General features: G+C 54.1%; 6 protein-coding genes across 6 annotated transcripts; 4 read left to right on the top strand and 2 right to left on the bottom strand.

The window, feature by feature from the left end:
* Positions 1-447: 447 nt before the first annotated feature.
* CHGG_06460 (uncharacterized protein) lies at positions 448-2,288 on the top strand (the record flags this gene model as incomplete). Its single annotated transcript, XM_001222554.1, has 4 exons — positions 448-756; positions 826-1,225; positions 1,288-1,905; positions 1,957-2,288. The coding sequence occupies 4 exons, from the start codon at positions 448-450 to the stop codon at positions 2,286-2,288; spliced, it is 1,659 nt and encodes a 552-aa protein (XP_001222555.1).
* A 1,706-nt stretch (positions 2,289-3,994) lies between these two features.
* On the top strand, positions 3,995-8,766 carry CHGG_06459 (uncharacterized protein; the record flags this gene model as incomplete). The annotated part of the gene is made up of 2 exons (XM_001222553.1): positions 3,995-7,022; positions 7,076-8,766. 2 exons carry the CDS (start codon positions 3,995-3,997, stop codon positions 8,764-8,766), a joined length of 4,719 nt encoding a protein of 1,572 aa, XP_001222554.1.
* A 472-nt stretch (positions 8,767-9,238) lies between these two features.
* On the bottom strand, positions 9,239-10,437 carry CHGG_06458 (uncharacterized protein; the record flags this gene model as incomplete). The annotated part of the gene is made up of 3 exons (XM_001222552.1): positions 9,239-9,521; positions 9,678-9,740; positions 10,073-10,437. 3 exons carry the CDS (start codon positions 10,435-10,437, stop codon positions 9,239-9,241), a joined length of 711 nt encoding a protein of 236 aa, XP_001222553.1.
* An 837-nt stretch (positions 10,438-11,274) lies between these two features.
* On the top strand, positions 11,275-12,019 carry CHGG_06457 (uncharacterized protein; the record flags this gene model as incomplete). The annotated part of the gene is made up of 2 exons (XM_001222551.1): positions 11,275-11,671; positions 11,991-12,019. 2 exons carry the CDS (start codon positions 11,275-11,277, stop codon positions 12,017-12,019), a joined length of 426 nt encoding a protein of 141 aa, XP_001222552.1.
* A 296-nt stretch (positions 12,020-12,315) lies between these two features.
* CHGG_06456 (uncharacterized protein) lies at positions 12,316-12,705 on the top strand (the record flags this gene model as incomplete). The annotated part of the gene is made up of 2 exons (XM_001222550.1): positions 12,316-12,400; positions 12,551-12,705. 2 exons carry the CDS (start codon positions 12,316-12,318, stop codon positions 12,703-12,705), a joined length of 240 nt encoding a protein of 79 aa, XP_001222551.1.
* Positions 12,706-14,419: 1,714 nt separating this feature from the next.
* CHGG_06455 (uncharacterized protein) lies at positions 14,420-15,700 on the bottom strand (the record flags this gene model as incomplete). Its single annotated transcript, XM_001222549.1, has 3 exons — positions 14,420-14,518; positions 14,768-14,803; positions 15,401-15,700. The coding sequence occupies 3 exons, from the start codon at positions 15,698-15,700 to the stop codon at positions 14,420-14,422; spliced, it is 435 nt and encodes a 144-aa protein (XP_001222550.1).
* Positions 15,701-15,972: the final 272 nt, after the last annotated feature.

Raw genomic sequence — 15,972 nt, 5'->3', positions numbered from 1 at the left:
CACTCTTCTCTCACGAGGACACCTGCTAGTTTGATAGAAACTACAGTTCTCGCCCACTATGGTTCTGCCATATCCGTAACCCTCGTCCCACTTCCCGTCACTTTGAAGACGTTTGCCCCTTTTCCTTCCCCACATCGAGACACTCAACCGTTCGAGAACACTCACTTGTCGCTGTTGCTCTTGTTGTTGCCGTCGTTGTCGTTGGGTGTATGTGTATGTGTGTCTGTGTGTGTGTGTCGGACATTACCGGACCAACCCCTAAGGAGACTGACACTACCTATCCGATCGTTTGGGACTCGTCTAGAATCTCGATCTGAGGGCCCGATTCCTGCACAGCCAAGTCACGCCATCGGAGGGGACCAATCCAGGCACATTCTCTGTGCTGGTGCGATTTGCCAACTGAGGACAGGCAAAGTCTGCCTTGTGCACCTGCGGCTCTTGACCTGCATGTCTGCAACCCGATTTACCAGGGCGGCGAGGCCCCTCAGCCGATCCCTGGCCCCCTTCAACGCCCCCCGCGCCGCAGCCCGGCAACGGTTCACCACAACGTCTACTCGGCGTGCCGCTCCTGGCAACGGCGAGGGCCCCCGGGCTGCATCAACATGGCCGTTCCCGGTCGTCTTTGCCGCCACCGCTGCTGCCGGTCTGCTGGGTTGGGGTGCGTCCGAAATCCGGCACCAAGGCTTCCCTGGCGCCGTGCTTCTTGACGGCACGTTTGCCGCGCCTGCCTATGCAAGCGTGCGGGGGATGGAACAGGTATATATACACTCAGGCATTCATCGAGCATGCCAGTGCCAAACCCCATCGTACTAACTGGTTTCACAGGCTTTGGACGAGATTCGCCAAGAAATCGGAGACGAGGACATTATCTCCATTGATCCCGAGGACTTGCACTCCCATGGATACTCCGAGTGGTCTACAGTCAATCCGGAAGGGCTGCCAGTCGCCGTGGCCTATCCGCGGTCCACGGAGCAGGTATCGATCATCGCACGCATCTGCCACAAGTACTGCGTCCCCATCATCCCCTATTCAGGGGGCTCGAGTCTCGAGGGGAACTTTTCGGCTCCGTTTGGTGGCATCAGCGTTGATTTTGCCTATATGGATAAGATCATCCAGTTTAACAAGGATGATATGGACGTCGTCGTGCAACCGAGCATCGGCTGGCAAGACCTGAACGAGCAACTCTCGAAGATGGGCGCTGGGCTCTTCTTCCCCATCGATCCTGGTATGCACCCGTCCGAGACTGTGCGGCGTATGTGAAAGAAACGGCGGTCTAACAGCTGTTAGGCCCGAGTGCTAAGATCGGCGGCATGATTGGTACTAACTGCTCCGGCACCAACGCTGTCAAGTACGGAACGATGAAGGACTGGGTCATCAACCTGACGGTCGTGCTTGCTGACGGCACCATCATCAAGACAAGGCGGCGGCCGCGCAAGTCGTCAGCGGGCTACAACCTCAACGGTCTATTTGTTGGTTCCGAGGGCACTCTCGGACTGGTCACCGAGGCAACGGTGAAGCTCGCTGTCATCCCCGAGGAGTTTTCTGTGGCGGTCGTGACCTTCCCTTCGATTCGGCACGCTGCCTCCGCTGCCGCTGAGGTGATGCAGACCGGTATCCCCGTGGCCGCCATGGAGATTATGGACGAGGTCCAGATGAAGGTTGTCAACATGGGAGGGGCTACCGCACCGAGAGTTTGGAAAGAAATGCCGACTCTCTTCTTCAAGTTTTCTGGGACGAAAGCTGGTGTAAAGGAGAACATCGGGCTGGTGCAGAAGATTACCAAATCCAACAAGGGAAGCAACTTTGAGTTCGCCAAGGACGCCAGGGAACAGAAGCTCCTTTGGTCTGCCCGGAAGGAGTCGCTGTGGTCTATGCTTGCATTACGCAAAGAGGGCGAGGAAGTTTGTGAGTGCAAGTCATCATCAGTTAACCACGACAGCAACTTACCATTTTTAGGGAGTACCGATGTTGCCGTACCATTCAGCAGGCTTGCGGATATCATCGAAGTCAGCAAGAAAGAGATGGATGATCTGGGCCTATTTGCCAGTATCCTAGGCCACATTGGGGATGGAAACTTCCATGAGAGCATCATCTACAATCGACAGGACCCGAAGGAAAGGGAAAAGGTTGAGATTTGTGTGAAAAACATGGTCAAGCGAGCGCTAGAGATGGAGGGCACCTGCACCGGTGAACACTCAATTGGTTGGGGCAAAAAGGAATCACTTGTCTGGGAGGTTGGACAAGACACCCTGGGAGTCATGGTCAGTTTCAAAAACCGCCTTGAATGAATTATGGGACTAACACATCGCAGAAATCCATCAAGGCCGCACTGGACCCTAAATGGATTATGTTGGTCTCCCCTTTTCACTATCTGGCTATTACCTTGTGGTGTTTACTAACAATGATGGTAGGAACCCGGGCAAGATTTTTGATAGACAACATTGAGAAAAAGGGGGTGGCGGGCCCTTCCCTAGGGCGCAGCGTTACCCCTGAATGGGCATCTACATAATATCGGGCAACCACACATGGAGCAGCATGTCGAAAGCAACCGGTGAAAGCAGCATGGCCGTGGGCGAGCAGCCACATTGCATTGGCAAAGCAATCTTGGCCAAGCAGTAACGGAGCATTAGAAGTTGGTGAGCTAAAAGTTTTGTTGTGCTGATTAGCATGGTGCGCCATTCATTGGATATTTGGGTTCATAGTTGTTTGGGAGGGCGGGCTTTTGCTTTGCTGGTTGGATTTTCTACTGTCACTTGGGCTGTGGGCAGCGGTGGATAATTCGGCGAAAATACCTAGGTGTGCAGTTTCTGGCCCGAACCCCTTGCTACATCTTTGCATACCATGAGACAGTGACAGGAAGAACAAGCCAAGTCACACTTATATTCTAAGAGGCAAGTGATGTGTCCTTCCTTACCTTGTGGCTCTCAAAGTCTGGTTGAGCAAACTAGCCCCCTTTGCACCGGAGGTTGTACATACAAAAACTGAGTGTATTTAGGAACAAGAAGATCAACCAAATAGCTCCCTGCTAACACTTTCCATGCAGCCAAATACCTTTTGCTCATTCTCGTCCCAATTCTTTCAGAGATAGGTAGTTAAGGTACCTTCCTTTTGGGACGAAGGGCTGTGCTCAAGGTATTATCAGGAAAGGAAAGAGGACCTCGCCCTTTCTAGGCCGCCATGGCAAGTTCAACTTGTTTTTTACCTTACGTATCACCCAGTTGCCTGCCGAGTTTGGCAACAACAAAACTGCAGCTTCCCGGAGAAAACATCCTGTTCCTTGGTGCAGAACTTTTCGCCAGACTCCCCATACAAACAAACACTCTGGGCAGGAGTTGCTCGTTTGAAGATGTAGCCGTCGGTCTTCCTTCCACTGTCTTGTGCTCGACAAAGACAGGGTTCACCTTCATATCAACCACATCACCTCACCAGTCACTCCATTCTTGGTGCTGCAAAGGACCCAGGTCTCTCATTCACCACAGACCATCTTCTCGGTCAACTCAAAGTTGTAACGCTAACACGACCAACTTCTCTTTGCATTCCCACATTCCATATTCCTTCTCTTTTAACAAACTGCCACCTTCCTTTTTCATTGATTCATTGTCACTACCAAGACCAGGGCTCTCTCGTTCGTACTCTCTTGCCTCTTCTTTCCTCTGCCGTTGCTCTTGATTTCTTGACCGCACGTTCTCCGATGAGTGCGTGAGTGAAACTTAGGTACCTACTGGTTCCAGGTTTCACTCTCGTCTCCGCTTTTCCTACCTTCCATCTCTCATCTCCTTCCGCCAGGTTCCGTGGCCAACTGGGCATGCGAATTTTTCTACAACTAGAGCTTGGTCTTGGCCTCACCCTCTTGAGATTTCCTTCTTGCCAGCCTTCTCTGAGTCTGTCTCTTCTCACTCAGTTATTAGGCTGGGGCCTACCAGCGAACTCAGAACACATTTTCTGACCGAGCCCTATATTTCTTCCATTCATTCATCCGTCGAGCCTGAAAACCATGGCGGACCCAATGAGTGGCAACTACCAGAATCTTCTGCTGAAAGGCGCAGACAATGGGCGCCTCCAGGCTCAGAAGCAAGCGAGACCAGCCACCCCTGCTTCTGCGGTGAGGTTCCCCAACCCGAGACACGTCGAGCGACCTTCCTTTGTTCGAAGGCCCGGGCCGGCAGCGGGGCAGTCCAAGCCGATCCCAACCCAGCAAGCAGCGGTGGTGCCTCCAGCATGGGCTTCAAAGAAGAGCGCTACCATGATCATCAAACCCATACCCGCAACCGCCAGCCCATGGGACATCCGAGAATTCTTCGAAAAGTTCGGTAATGTCGTGTGGGTTGAACTTGACGGCGCAAGAGTCAGCCACCGGTCTGCCAAGATTCGCTTTGAGCCTCCACCGACAGATGTGAGCTTCTTCCAACAAGGGAAATGCAAACTCAGCATAGGCGGATCCGTATCATGGGCTCTGATCAAATTCCCGAGACAGTCTGATCAGGAACCAACCATGACGACGCCGGGTGGGAACGCCTGCCCTACTTCGATGGTCTTCGGTCCTGATAGGCTTACCTTTGGCCTCCTCATCCAACCGACGACCTTCATGGCAAAGAAGGAGATCCTGAAATTGGATGGTAATCTTGAACTAAAGTTCACCGCCGATTTCCGAAGGCAGAAGCTGACGGTTCACTTCCCCATTTCTGTCTACGGTGAGCGGCAGTACTACCGCATCGAGATGAAGTTTGGAATCATCAAAAGCATTTACCGGATGGCCTCAGTTCTCGTCGTCCATCTTGCAGATCCTCCATTGGCCCGAAAGAAACAAACCGGGATGGATGGGGCGGGCTGGGTAGATCGTTTGGTCTGGGGAGAGGATGAGCTCTGGTACCGAGCCGTCGACGTTGGGACCAACTCACAGAATCCCCCAACCAAGCCCGTATCTCTCGACGAGGACCCCGGGATAATCGACTTTGGCCGTTGGACGACCTATTGGGTGGATCTAGACAACAAATCCGCCCAGGAACAATGGTCGGTCATCGAGGGCCATCTCCGTGATTGGAACATCGCGACAAAGACAGAAGCCATTTTCACACGGATTCCATCTACAAAACCAGAGCTCTGGGACTTGCTAGCCGATCCGCATTTTGACGTATCGACAGCGGCGAGCCCCACCTGGGACAACGGCCTCATTCTTCTCTCCGCCATGACACACATATCTCTACCATATGAGGTTCGATACCAACTAGAAGTTTGCATCTCGCGCGGGATCCTCAGCGAATACAACATAAGACGCGACTTTCTTGAAAAGCTCTTCGAGATGTCGAAGCCAAGGGACCTCAAACCTAACCGTGCCCGTTTGGTCCTCGAGTATGCCGCAGATGAAGGCAAGCCGGTGTACAACCCCATGGAGCTGTTTGAAGATCGTGGCGCCATGGCCTACTATCCGACAACCCTCCATATTCCCGATTATTGCGCCCTGGTTCGAAAGGTGACCGTCACACCGACGCGGATCTTTTTTAGCACACCGACAGTGGAGACGACCAACCGCGTCGTCCGCCGGTATAAGGATGTTCAAGACCACTTCATCCGCGTCCAATTTACAGACGAGCTGTTAGACGGGAGGATTAGGGCCAGTGACGTCGACCGAGATGATGAGCTCTATGCCCGGGTCTGCCGCGTCATGACACAAGGCATACGTATGGGAAAATGGCACTGGAAGTTCTTGGCCTTTGGCAACTCGCAAATTCGGGAGAACGGCGCCTTTTTCTTCTGCGAACCGGAAGACGGCACTACCACTTGCCACTCCATACGTGAATGGATGGGAAACTTTGACCACATTTCTTCGGTCGCCAAACTTGCCGCTCGGCTCGGGCAGTGCTTCTCGACCACTCGCCTCTTGAACTGCATCTCGGCTCCGCGGATAGTCAAGATTCCCGATATTGAGTCTAACGATGGGTTTTGCTTCACCGATGGTGTCGGGAAAATATCTTTCCCTCTGGCCAGTCTTGTGTCTGAGGCCTGGAAGATCGATACGCGTCCCTCAGCGTTCCAGTTCCGGATGGGCGGCTGCAAGGGCGTTCTAGTGACCTGGCCTGACGCCAAAGGAACCGAAGTTCACGTCCGGCCGTCCCAAGAGAAGTTCTCGGCTGAGTACAATGGCTTAGAGATCATCCGGTGCTCGCAATTCTCCTGCCCGACCCTGAACCGGCAGACAATCCTGATCCTTTCGTGCCTGGGCGTTCCCGACGACGTCTTTATCGACATGATGGCAGGGCAAATTGCAAGCTACGACACTGCTATGACGAACCAAGACAGGGCCATTGAGTTGCTCAGCAAGTACGTGGATGGGAACATGACAACAACAACCATCGCAACAATGATCTTAAACGGGTTTATGCATACGCGCGAGCCCTTCGTCCGAACCCTTCTCCAGCTCTGGCGCTCCTGGTCCATCAAGGGCCTAAAAGAGAAGGCGAGGCTTGTCGTGGACCAGGGCGCCTTTTTGCTTGGTTGTGTGGACGAAACGGGGACTCTAAGAGGCCATTCTCGGGCAACCGAGGGCCGAAATGGCATCACCCAAAATGACCTCCCCCAAATCTTCCTACAGGTGCCCGATCGAAAGGATCGAGGTGCGTACAAGGTCGTCACGGGCATCTGCATCGTCGGGCGTAATCCATCGCTCCACCCCGGCGACATTCGGGTAGTAGAAGCGGTGGACGTACCTGAACTACGGCACCTCCGAGACGTCGTGGTATTTCCGCTGAAGGGGGACAGGGATGTCCCAAGCATGTGTTCTGGCGGCGACCTAGATGGCGACGACTTCTTTGTAATTTGGGACCCCAAGCTCATCCCCCCGGAGTGGAGTCATCCTCCCATGAACTATACCGCGCCCGAGCCGCTGAACGAATCCCAAGAGTCGATTGTTAACAGCCTAGCCTTCTTTTTTGTTCTGTTCATGAAGAACGACAGGTTGCCCCTGATCGCCCATGCCCACCTCGCCACGGCCGACTACGAGGTTACGGGTGCAAAGCATTGGAAGTGTGAGTTTCCATGGACTTATTTACGTGGTGAAGCTCGAATTAAACCTCTACAGGCCTTCAGCTCGCTAGTCTACACTCGATCGCGGTCGACTACGTCAAGACCGGGATTCCCGCCCGATGGAACAAGAAGCTTGACCCTCGCAAGTACCCCCATTTCATGGAGAAGGCCAAAGCCAAATCCTATCGATCAACCAGTGTTCTGGGGAAGCTTTATGACATGATCGACAAGGAAGTCTTTGACAATAGGGATAATTACAAGTTGCCGTTTGACGACCGCATCCTCAAGCGGTTTGAACTGGGCCACCCTCTGCTCAAGGAGGCCAGAAAGATCAAAACCCAGTATGACATTTCCATGCGCAGGATTATGGGCCAGCTTGAGATCAGGACTGAATTCGAGATCTGGGCGGCATTCGTCATGTCCAAGCCGCGAGTTGGGACTGATTACAAGGTCCAGGAGAAGGTCGGTCGCGAGTCGGCAGGCCTCAAGAAGCAGTTTCGCGACTTGTGTCTCAAAGTGGTGGAGGAGCATGGCTTCAACAGACAGGAGTTTGTTGCTGCCATGTACAAGGTTACGTGGGAGGAAACGCGGATCGCGCTCCACGAAGCTCGTCAGCCGCATGTGCTCCCAGATGGGACAGTGGGCTTGCGGCGAGTCACCGCGCGCTCCATGCCGTTAATCAGCTTTCCTTGGCTGTTTCCAGATGATATGGGCAAGATTGCTCTCGGCACCGAGCGGCTTCCCAATCTGATGGAGCTCGGTATCGTTCCGCCATCTACAAACCCGATGCCTAAGGGACCTAATATGGCGCAACTGGAGACCGAGCCCGACCTGGCGGGAATGGACTACACTAAGACAAGCGATGGCCAATTCATCCACCGCGGGGAGATACTTCACCTATTCCGTCATAACGATGATGGCGAGGATGGGTTCTACTACGACGATGGCTCCGATAGCCCCGATCCTTCAGGTGATTCTGCGTCTGACACGGCATCGAAGCAAGAGCAAGAGGTGAAAAAGATGGCAGATGACTTCGCCACTCTTCTCGATTCAGACGCCTCCTTGGATGCCGAATCGCCTATCCAGGAGAACGCCGACATCATGCAGGTACTCTCATCGCCGAAATTGAGCGACCATGCTGCAGAGTCGGCCCTCCTGGACCTCCTCTCTTCAGACATGGACACAAACCTTGACTCCACTCCCTGTCTCACACCGGTCAGGATTTACGCCCAGCAGCCAGATACGGTGGCGACCACGGAAACCGTCCAATCGATCAACCGCAGCGTAGAGGAAGCATCCGTCGCCGTTGCTACAGACCACAAGGATAAGGACGGGGCCGCCCGCAACCCGGACGCGGCGTCGGTCGTCTCAGACTCCAATACAAGCAGCTGGAACCGTGCCACCCCGCCGGTCTCAGAGCCGCCGGCGGAATTGCCTGTCGATTATATTCCTGTGTCGTCCCACCGAGCGCGCCGGGGCGGCCAGAGGCTGAACCAGGTTGAGCTTTGGGCGGATGGCGCCGGCAGCGGCTTGGGCAAGGGCATAGTTGGAGCGCCGGGCTATGCGCTGAACGAGAGAGAGGCTGCGGCTGCTCTTCCGGCGTATGTTGACCCGTTTGCTCCTGCCAAGGCGTTGGCGGTGGAGGAGGTGGTTGGTGGCGTGCCGGACGAGGAGGTGGAGTATCAAGAGGATGTCATTGAGGTGGAGGCGGAGACGACGCTGGAGAAGGCCGCGCGGTTTGCTTGATCGGTGCGGCGTGGGGATGCTGGGTTTTGTGTTTTGTATGTAAACAAAAAGAACGAAAAATTGGCGTGGTTTCGGGGAAGCAACTGGCATGGCAAACTGGCAAACGGCGTTTCTGGGGAACGGAGCAGTTGGCTTGACTCATTATCTCGCCCCTATCTTTCGGTCGGGCGCCTATCGTGGGCTCGCGATATAGTTTAGACAGGTTGCATCTGGATCTTCACGCCGTAGTTACCGAGCTAGCTTCAAAATCGATAGGTTTCTCTTTACCATGATAACAGCGTTTTGGCTGTCCTAGCTGCCCCAGGCCCCTTTCTATGTCCACTCAGTTTCAAGGCCTTTCCCACGCTTGGACTACCTATATTGAACCCTCGCCTCCTTCACCTCTTGACACACAGGTCCGTCCGGATAACCCATTTCTCGCCAGCAGTCACCTCCCTTCCTTCGTGCTGTTGCGTACAAAATGAGACGTTGGTTAGCCCTCTGTCTGGCTATCCCCAACGCAGGATGAAAGATCGAGATCAAGGAATGCGGGTGCCGACCATATCTGCTTAGTTGGCTCGCCGGTGCCATGTGATGCAGAGTAGAGGAGGATAATGTAGTGCGTGGGGAGTCCGGAAAAGGGGAGGAGCGCACTCACCAGCATGCAGTCGTGTCCGTGTTTGTGCAGTAGCAGCATGCCCGTCTCGAGACTCACGGCGATCTCCTCCTTGGCGGAGCGCCGGTCGTGGGGATAGAAGACTGTTTCGCCGCCGATGCTAGTGCCCGGGGGAGGGGTGCGTTAGTGTTGGTGGGTTGTTGTGTTAGGAGTGGCCGAGTTTGGTCTGGTCTGATCTGGTATATTCTGGGGGGGGCTTGCAGAAACGGAGAGAATACCGGCAAGGTCTGGGTTGGGAAGCGGGAGGATTACTTACCAGCCGTCGGCGGAGGAGGTCAGGTAGAGGAGGAGCGTCCAGGTTGTGCGTGCTGGGAGAGGGCTGCCGGTTTCAGTTTTGAGGGCGACGGTGTTAGAATCGTCGTCTGAGGGAGTCGGGGTTAGTTTGGCATAGGATTATGGATGTGAGTGGGAGCAATGGGTTGATCACGGTGAATCAGCGAGGGTATTGTGTAGATGCATGGGAAGGCGTAGGGAGATGTAGTTGGTAGTTGGGGATTGGGCTACTTGCAGTGAGCATCAAAGAACTGCCCTGCGGTATAGCGATACACCCTGATATTGGGGTTGAGCCCGACGACATCCCCACCCCTTGTTGCCCATCGCCTCGTCAGTCTTGTCCGGTGATTTTGAGTCGAGGGGAGAAAGGCAACGCACCACAACTGGGCCACATCCTTGCCTGCAAGCGCCTCCTTCAGCCCCGTCTCGGTCCATAGCCGGTGGGCAAACTTGGCATCGTCAATCTGATAGCGGTCATTGACCCTCACGGCGTCCCCGCGCTTGGGTTTGCCAGGAGTGGTGATGAGCGGCAGCTCCTTGAGGAAGGAGACGTAGTCCTTGCAGAGGGAGCGCGGGAAAAAAGACCGAAGTACCACGACTTTGTCTTTGACTAGAGGATCGAGCGTAAGGTCGACAACAGGAAGCGATGGTTTAAATGGTGGCCAGGAGGGTGTCGTTGCTGTGATGTCCGGGGCTGTGGTCGGAGGCGGGGCTGCCGCTCTGGAGCGCTTGTCTTTGGCCATTGCTGAAGAGGGAAACGGCAAAAATGCAGGTGATGGTTAACCGTTACGGTTGTACAGACTCGTTCTCGAGGCTAGAGTTAGTCGTTGTTGCATACCTAACAAGGAAGAGAACGAGAAGCTGCGGGGCTAAAAACATGTCAAATCAACGCAAATCGCGGCCCCCTCATCAGACATTCCCGTTGACAGATTATAACCTCTTTACACGTATACTTAGTAAATTTGTGGTTCTTGTTGTCCGTGTCACCTCTTGTATTATTATTCTGTTATTATCCAAACATGACCTTGAACTAGAGAGAGATCGATATCCTCGCCCACGGTGAGGGGGATGGGGGTACTGTGTAAATCACCTCTGCCCTGCCAAGGCGCTTGGCTGAACTGGACCCACCGGACCGTGCATTGGTGGTTGCTTGGCGAAGCTTCGGCTGAGCCTCCTCAGCATTTTCTCCAAATCGATTTCAGCGTTTGCAAAACAACAACACCGAGGATAAAGTGTGTTGTTAACGGTGCGTTTATCCTTGAATTTACCAAGATTCAAATCCCCTTAGACTCTCATAAAACTCTCTTTTTTTTTTTTTTTCCCTTTCTTGTCCCACCCGCCACTAGCCATGGGTGTTCTCTCCTACGTGATCGGCTCACTCACGGGAGTCAAGCCGGCGAGCCATGGAGACAACAAAACACAGACAACCACGCCTACCTCGGCACCAGTAATATCAACATCCCCATTACCTTCTGTACCAACCCCATCACCTTCAGCTCCACCGGCCACCATACCCCACCAAACCCAACCATCATCACCTCCGTCACCACCACCACCAACAGGCCAACCCCCCCCAGCAAATGGACTACTACAACCACTACTTCTCCGCCCGCTCCCTTAGGCAACTAACTCTCTTCCTCGGCGGCGCCGGCTGCTTCTACCTCTCAGTGATGGTCTCCCGGCGCGCCGCCATCCGGCACCAGCTGGCGGCGCGGCTCAAGTTCTTCCAGCCGAACCAGTTCATGTGGCGGTCCGAGAAGGACCTGCCGAAAAAGGATCCCATGGTCGCTTTCGAGGCCCTCAACCTGGCCACCCTCAACACCATGGCCTTTGCCATCACGGCCGTGGGCGGGGTCTCGTGGGCGCTGGATATTGCCGATATGGAGGATCTGAGGCGGTACGCGCGGAGGTCGATTGTGGAGGCCGAGGGGATGAGGGATGAGGTGGCTGAGAAGGAGGTCGCTGACTGGATGGTGAGTACGTTTGGGTTGGTGGAGGGGAAGGCGCTGGAGGGGGAGAAGAAAGGATCGGAGGACGGGAAAAAGGGGTTTGAGAGTGAGAGGAAAGGGTGAGGGATGGGAAGTGCGGATGACATCGTTGTGTGTCAAGGGCGAGCATACTATGGGACGGGCTGATGGTGGTCGAAGCATCTACGGATGCATACGGAACTGTGGGATGTTGACGGATTGCGCAGCACAGGTTATAAGCTGTCAGTGTACAATATACGGCGACTTACATCTTCTCTCCAGGCGAAACAAGATACCCGGCACACCCAGCCATGACCGACCTTACACAGCCAGGCTTGAGATGCTGGTGGAGTACTAGGAGCATTGATCCCCATTTTCTGCTGTCCGTGAGCAGGCAAAATAACACCCCGTGATCGCGGTGGTTGTCTTTCGTCACATGACACGCACACATTGAGTGAGTCACTCGGGAGGTCTGATCCTCGAGGCCCGGTGCAGAAAAAGATTTTCGGGGGCGCCAAACCTTGCGGTTCTTTTCCCTCTCTCTCATCCAACACTCAATCAACCTTCTCGCTCATCTAACACTCAATCAACCTTCTCTCTCCTCCAACACTCAATTAACTCCCCCCTTTCTCACACGTTACGCAAACACATACGATGCCGGCCCCCGAGGATGCCAAAGCAAAGGTCCGCTCATGGGGATTCCCTTGCGCTCTCACCTGTGTCGACGGTGCCAACGCGCGTAAGTGCTGGCCGCCCAATCCAATCCAATCCCCTTCGCGTCTCATTTACAGCTACGCCTCCTTTTCAGATACTAACATGCCTCTCTTTCTCTCGCTAGACTACCTACCCCATTCACATGCGATTCGTACAACTAACCTTGTCGTCAAAGGGTTACTAATGATTAGGTATCCCGAAGACCCCAGTCCCAAGTCGAGGGCTAAGCGTCTTCACTACGGCGTGGGACAGCGGGTTGACGTGCCCGCGAATCGCGTCTACGAGATGTGGGCGGGCAGCGAGGGCTGCACGCGCGTGATGGGAGGGTAGACATTACGAGTTCTTGATTTGAAGGGCTGGTAACGCTTGGAAACAGGGCGCACTCGCACTCGAACAACATCCGGCTTACTCTTTCTTAGCTACTGTGTTGTATTTGACCAAAACCAGAGCGGCCATACGCGTCGGTTAAATTCTTAGGTCATGATAATATAATAACCTACTTCTTTGGACCCACCGGATTGTTTTGAGCTTCCTAGATTGTATCGGACAAGAGTTGGGAAGTAAAGTTTCAAGGGTTTGACTCCTGGTTTCGGCTGATTACAGCCTGGATCAAGACCGAGCCGGCAGAGTGTAGTTACAAATTGATCAAAAATAGACGAGGTGATTCAGTTAAATTTGGTTGACAGGTACGTTGTTATTCCGGCGATTGTTGGAAAGGTAACCATAATCTCATGCTGTTTTCCTTTTCAAGCCCATGGTACGTTCCACTTAGTTATGCGCTGTTGGGTGACTGGCTGGGCCATGATGATATGGGCCGTATTATATACCGCGCTGTTATAAGCTTGGTCCATAAAGCCATGGATACTTATATCACTCGAATCTGGGGCATTCCCGTTTTCGGCAAGTCAGCTACGGTGGTGGGCCGCCTGGCCACGGCCGTCTCATGACATTTTGCCGCCATGTTGTTATGGTTTTGTAATTCATGCAGCCGCGTCTCGGGGCACCAATCAGGCACCAGAAGACCAACCTTGAAGTGCACAAAGGATGGCCATGTTTTGATTTCAGGAGTCAGAAAGAATGGGACAGGATTGGGCACCTATCTCCATCCCCTCGGTTGAGATGATGTAAGGACGGACAGACCGTTCGAACTCGGTGTGCTGGGTTCGGTACTTCCGGCGCTTCAACCCCTGCCTTGGTGGAAACAAGTGCCGACGGACAGGGTTGTTAAGCGCTAGATCGTGGGGTTTTGGTTTTGTGCTGATGGGGTTTGCGGAACTTCCATTGTTGACGATCCTCTTAGTCCATGATTCACCATGTTCCCCAGAGGCGTGGCGAAATGGGTGCCAGTGGCCCGGCAAGCCGGGGTTGCGTCCATCCGTGGCCTGGGTCCCGATCAGCGATCATTGACCTATCGGACCGGGATTTGGTGAAAGACGGTGTTTTCGCCGTGTGTTTCACGTGTCGCACTCACCGCGGCCATATCGACCTTTCGGCCCGTCGGGTATTCGCCTTTTGATGTGACCAGGTCGAGACATCCGCGCGGCCTTCAGAAGCCACGGAGGGAGGGCATCCAATCCGATGGCCTGCGGGAATAGTTATCCTCTCAGTCTTGTGTGTGTTGTTGCTTGACCGCCAATGTGTTCGCAGCCAGCCACCACCACGCATAACAAATACATTTCGGAGAAATGCAGGTGTGTCTTTGCGTTTGCTGAATGCGGTGTAAAACTTTTATTCGCTACCCTGGGACTCGTGAAAAGGGCACCTGGTTCCATGGTTGTGCAAGAGAAAAGCTCAGTAGCCATCTTCCCAGGAACCCCTGGAGGCCGTGTCATCTCCTTCCTTCACAAAGAGGTCGTCTTTTCGGGTGAAATTGTCGACAAGGCCCAGTTGGCCAAAGCCGGACAAGAACAAAGGCTTCAAATTGACTGCTAGGGCGGATGGGGGCTGTCGGTTGTCTTACTTGGAGTCTGCAAGTTTCTTTGTCGGTGTCTTCGTGGCCCTGTCCCATTGCAGGATTGACACCGCTGCAAAGATGACGTCCTCCTCATTCAGTACCCCTTGCAGCGTTACACCCTAGCCATCGGCCTGGGTCCTTCTGTTTTGCGGGGTTGTTGGCTGCGCTGGCTCGGTTGGTGAGCAGGACCTAATGCGGGGTCAGTTGTTCGTCTGTAACTAGGTACCTACCCCGAACCCTGCCCGAACCGTAATTTCACCGTGAAGAGGGTAATTTTGAGTGACAGGCTTGTTGTGTTTGGAATTGAGCTCCATGTCTGCCCGGTTGCGTCCTCCTGGGGCTGGTGCATCCCGGATGTGGTGAAAACAAAGAGGAGTGACGCGATGTACCCCATAAGTGGTTATTGGGCCATTAATGGCGGCATCGGTATTAACTCACACAGGGGAGCAACCGAAAGTGGTCTGGGGCCGGGGACTGCCGAACGCTGAGTTAAGACAGCGGCTCGAAGCGAACATCGGCCGGATTAGCTCAGCATCTGAAACATCTCATCCAAAAGACGGAATTGCGTCCTCGACTGGCCCATCTCCCCCACCGCAGACGCAGTCTCAGCACAATGCATGTAAAGTGCCGGAAACACCAGTCTTGTCGTGGCCGCGTCTTGGCTTTTTTGGCACGCCAGCCTTCTTTCGCACTTTTGGGCAAGAACCGAAATCAGGAGGCCGGGAAGCAGAGATCAGACGCCTGCCCAATTTCTCCAATGCAGCAAGGAATGCCTGCCCCATCCAACCTGGGTTGACTGGGTTGGGCTGGCAGCCCCGGGGATGGGATGGTCCGGATGGCCCTGATCAATGACTTGCCCACCTCATCGATGTCCGTGGCACCTTGCATCGTGGGAAGTTTGATATGGATTTGAATGAGCAGGCCCAAAGAGGTTACGGTTGTTGGCAGAGACTGCAAAGCTGAATTGGCGTGATCGCAATCGATCCTCAACTCCACTCCAATACCACCAATTACCCCCAAATACCCCCAAATACCACAACGCTAACTAACTTGAGGGTTGCAAAGACCCACTTTCGGATCGGGTCTCGCAGCAGCAGGCGCAATGTCCCCTGCAAGCCTCCTGGCCTTTCTGGCAAGCTCCTTGCCTGCCTGGCGCAACAACCCCTGCTTGAGGCAGGCGCATGCACTGGATGTAACATCCAAGACTTGGAATGACGGGCGACTGTTTCCGGGAGGAAACTCGCACATCAGGTTCTTGCGCCGACCTCCTGGCATCCATGGAACTCCGGAGGACTGCCAGTCGGCGTCGTGGCGTCTCAGATCTTGGTTGCAGCCCATGAAGTCATGGATAGCCTGGGAGTCTGGGCCCATTGAAACAGCGAGAAACGACAATTGGACCAAGCCAGACCGGTTCCTATTAGCTTTTCTTTTTTGGATCTTCAGATTGATATTTGTTCCCGTTCCTGCCCATCGTCATTACCGCCCCCGCTGATGCTTTCTCCCACCGCACTCGGTTCCAAATAGTTGCCGTACCCTTAGCTACCTTATTACCCTCTCCCGCCGTCCCTTCCCCATACATGAAGCGCCGTATTGCCGTCGCTAACCACGCGTGGGATCCCCTGGCTTGCGGCATGGACAAGCAA

This window comes from Chaetomium globosum, genomic scaffold, assembly GCF_000143365.1.
Source record: "Chaetomium globosum CBS 148.51 scaffold_3 genomic scaffold, whole genome shotgun sequence".
Lineage (NCBI taxonomy): Eukaryota > Fungi > Ascomycota > Sordariomycetes > Sordariales > Chaetomiaceae > Chaetomium > Chaetomium globosum.
This window is presented reverse-complemented; position numbering and strand designations above follow the sequence as displayed.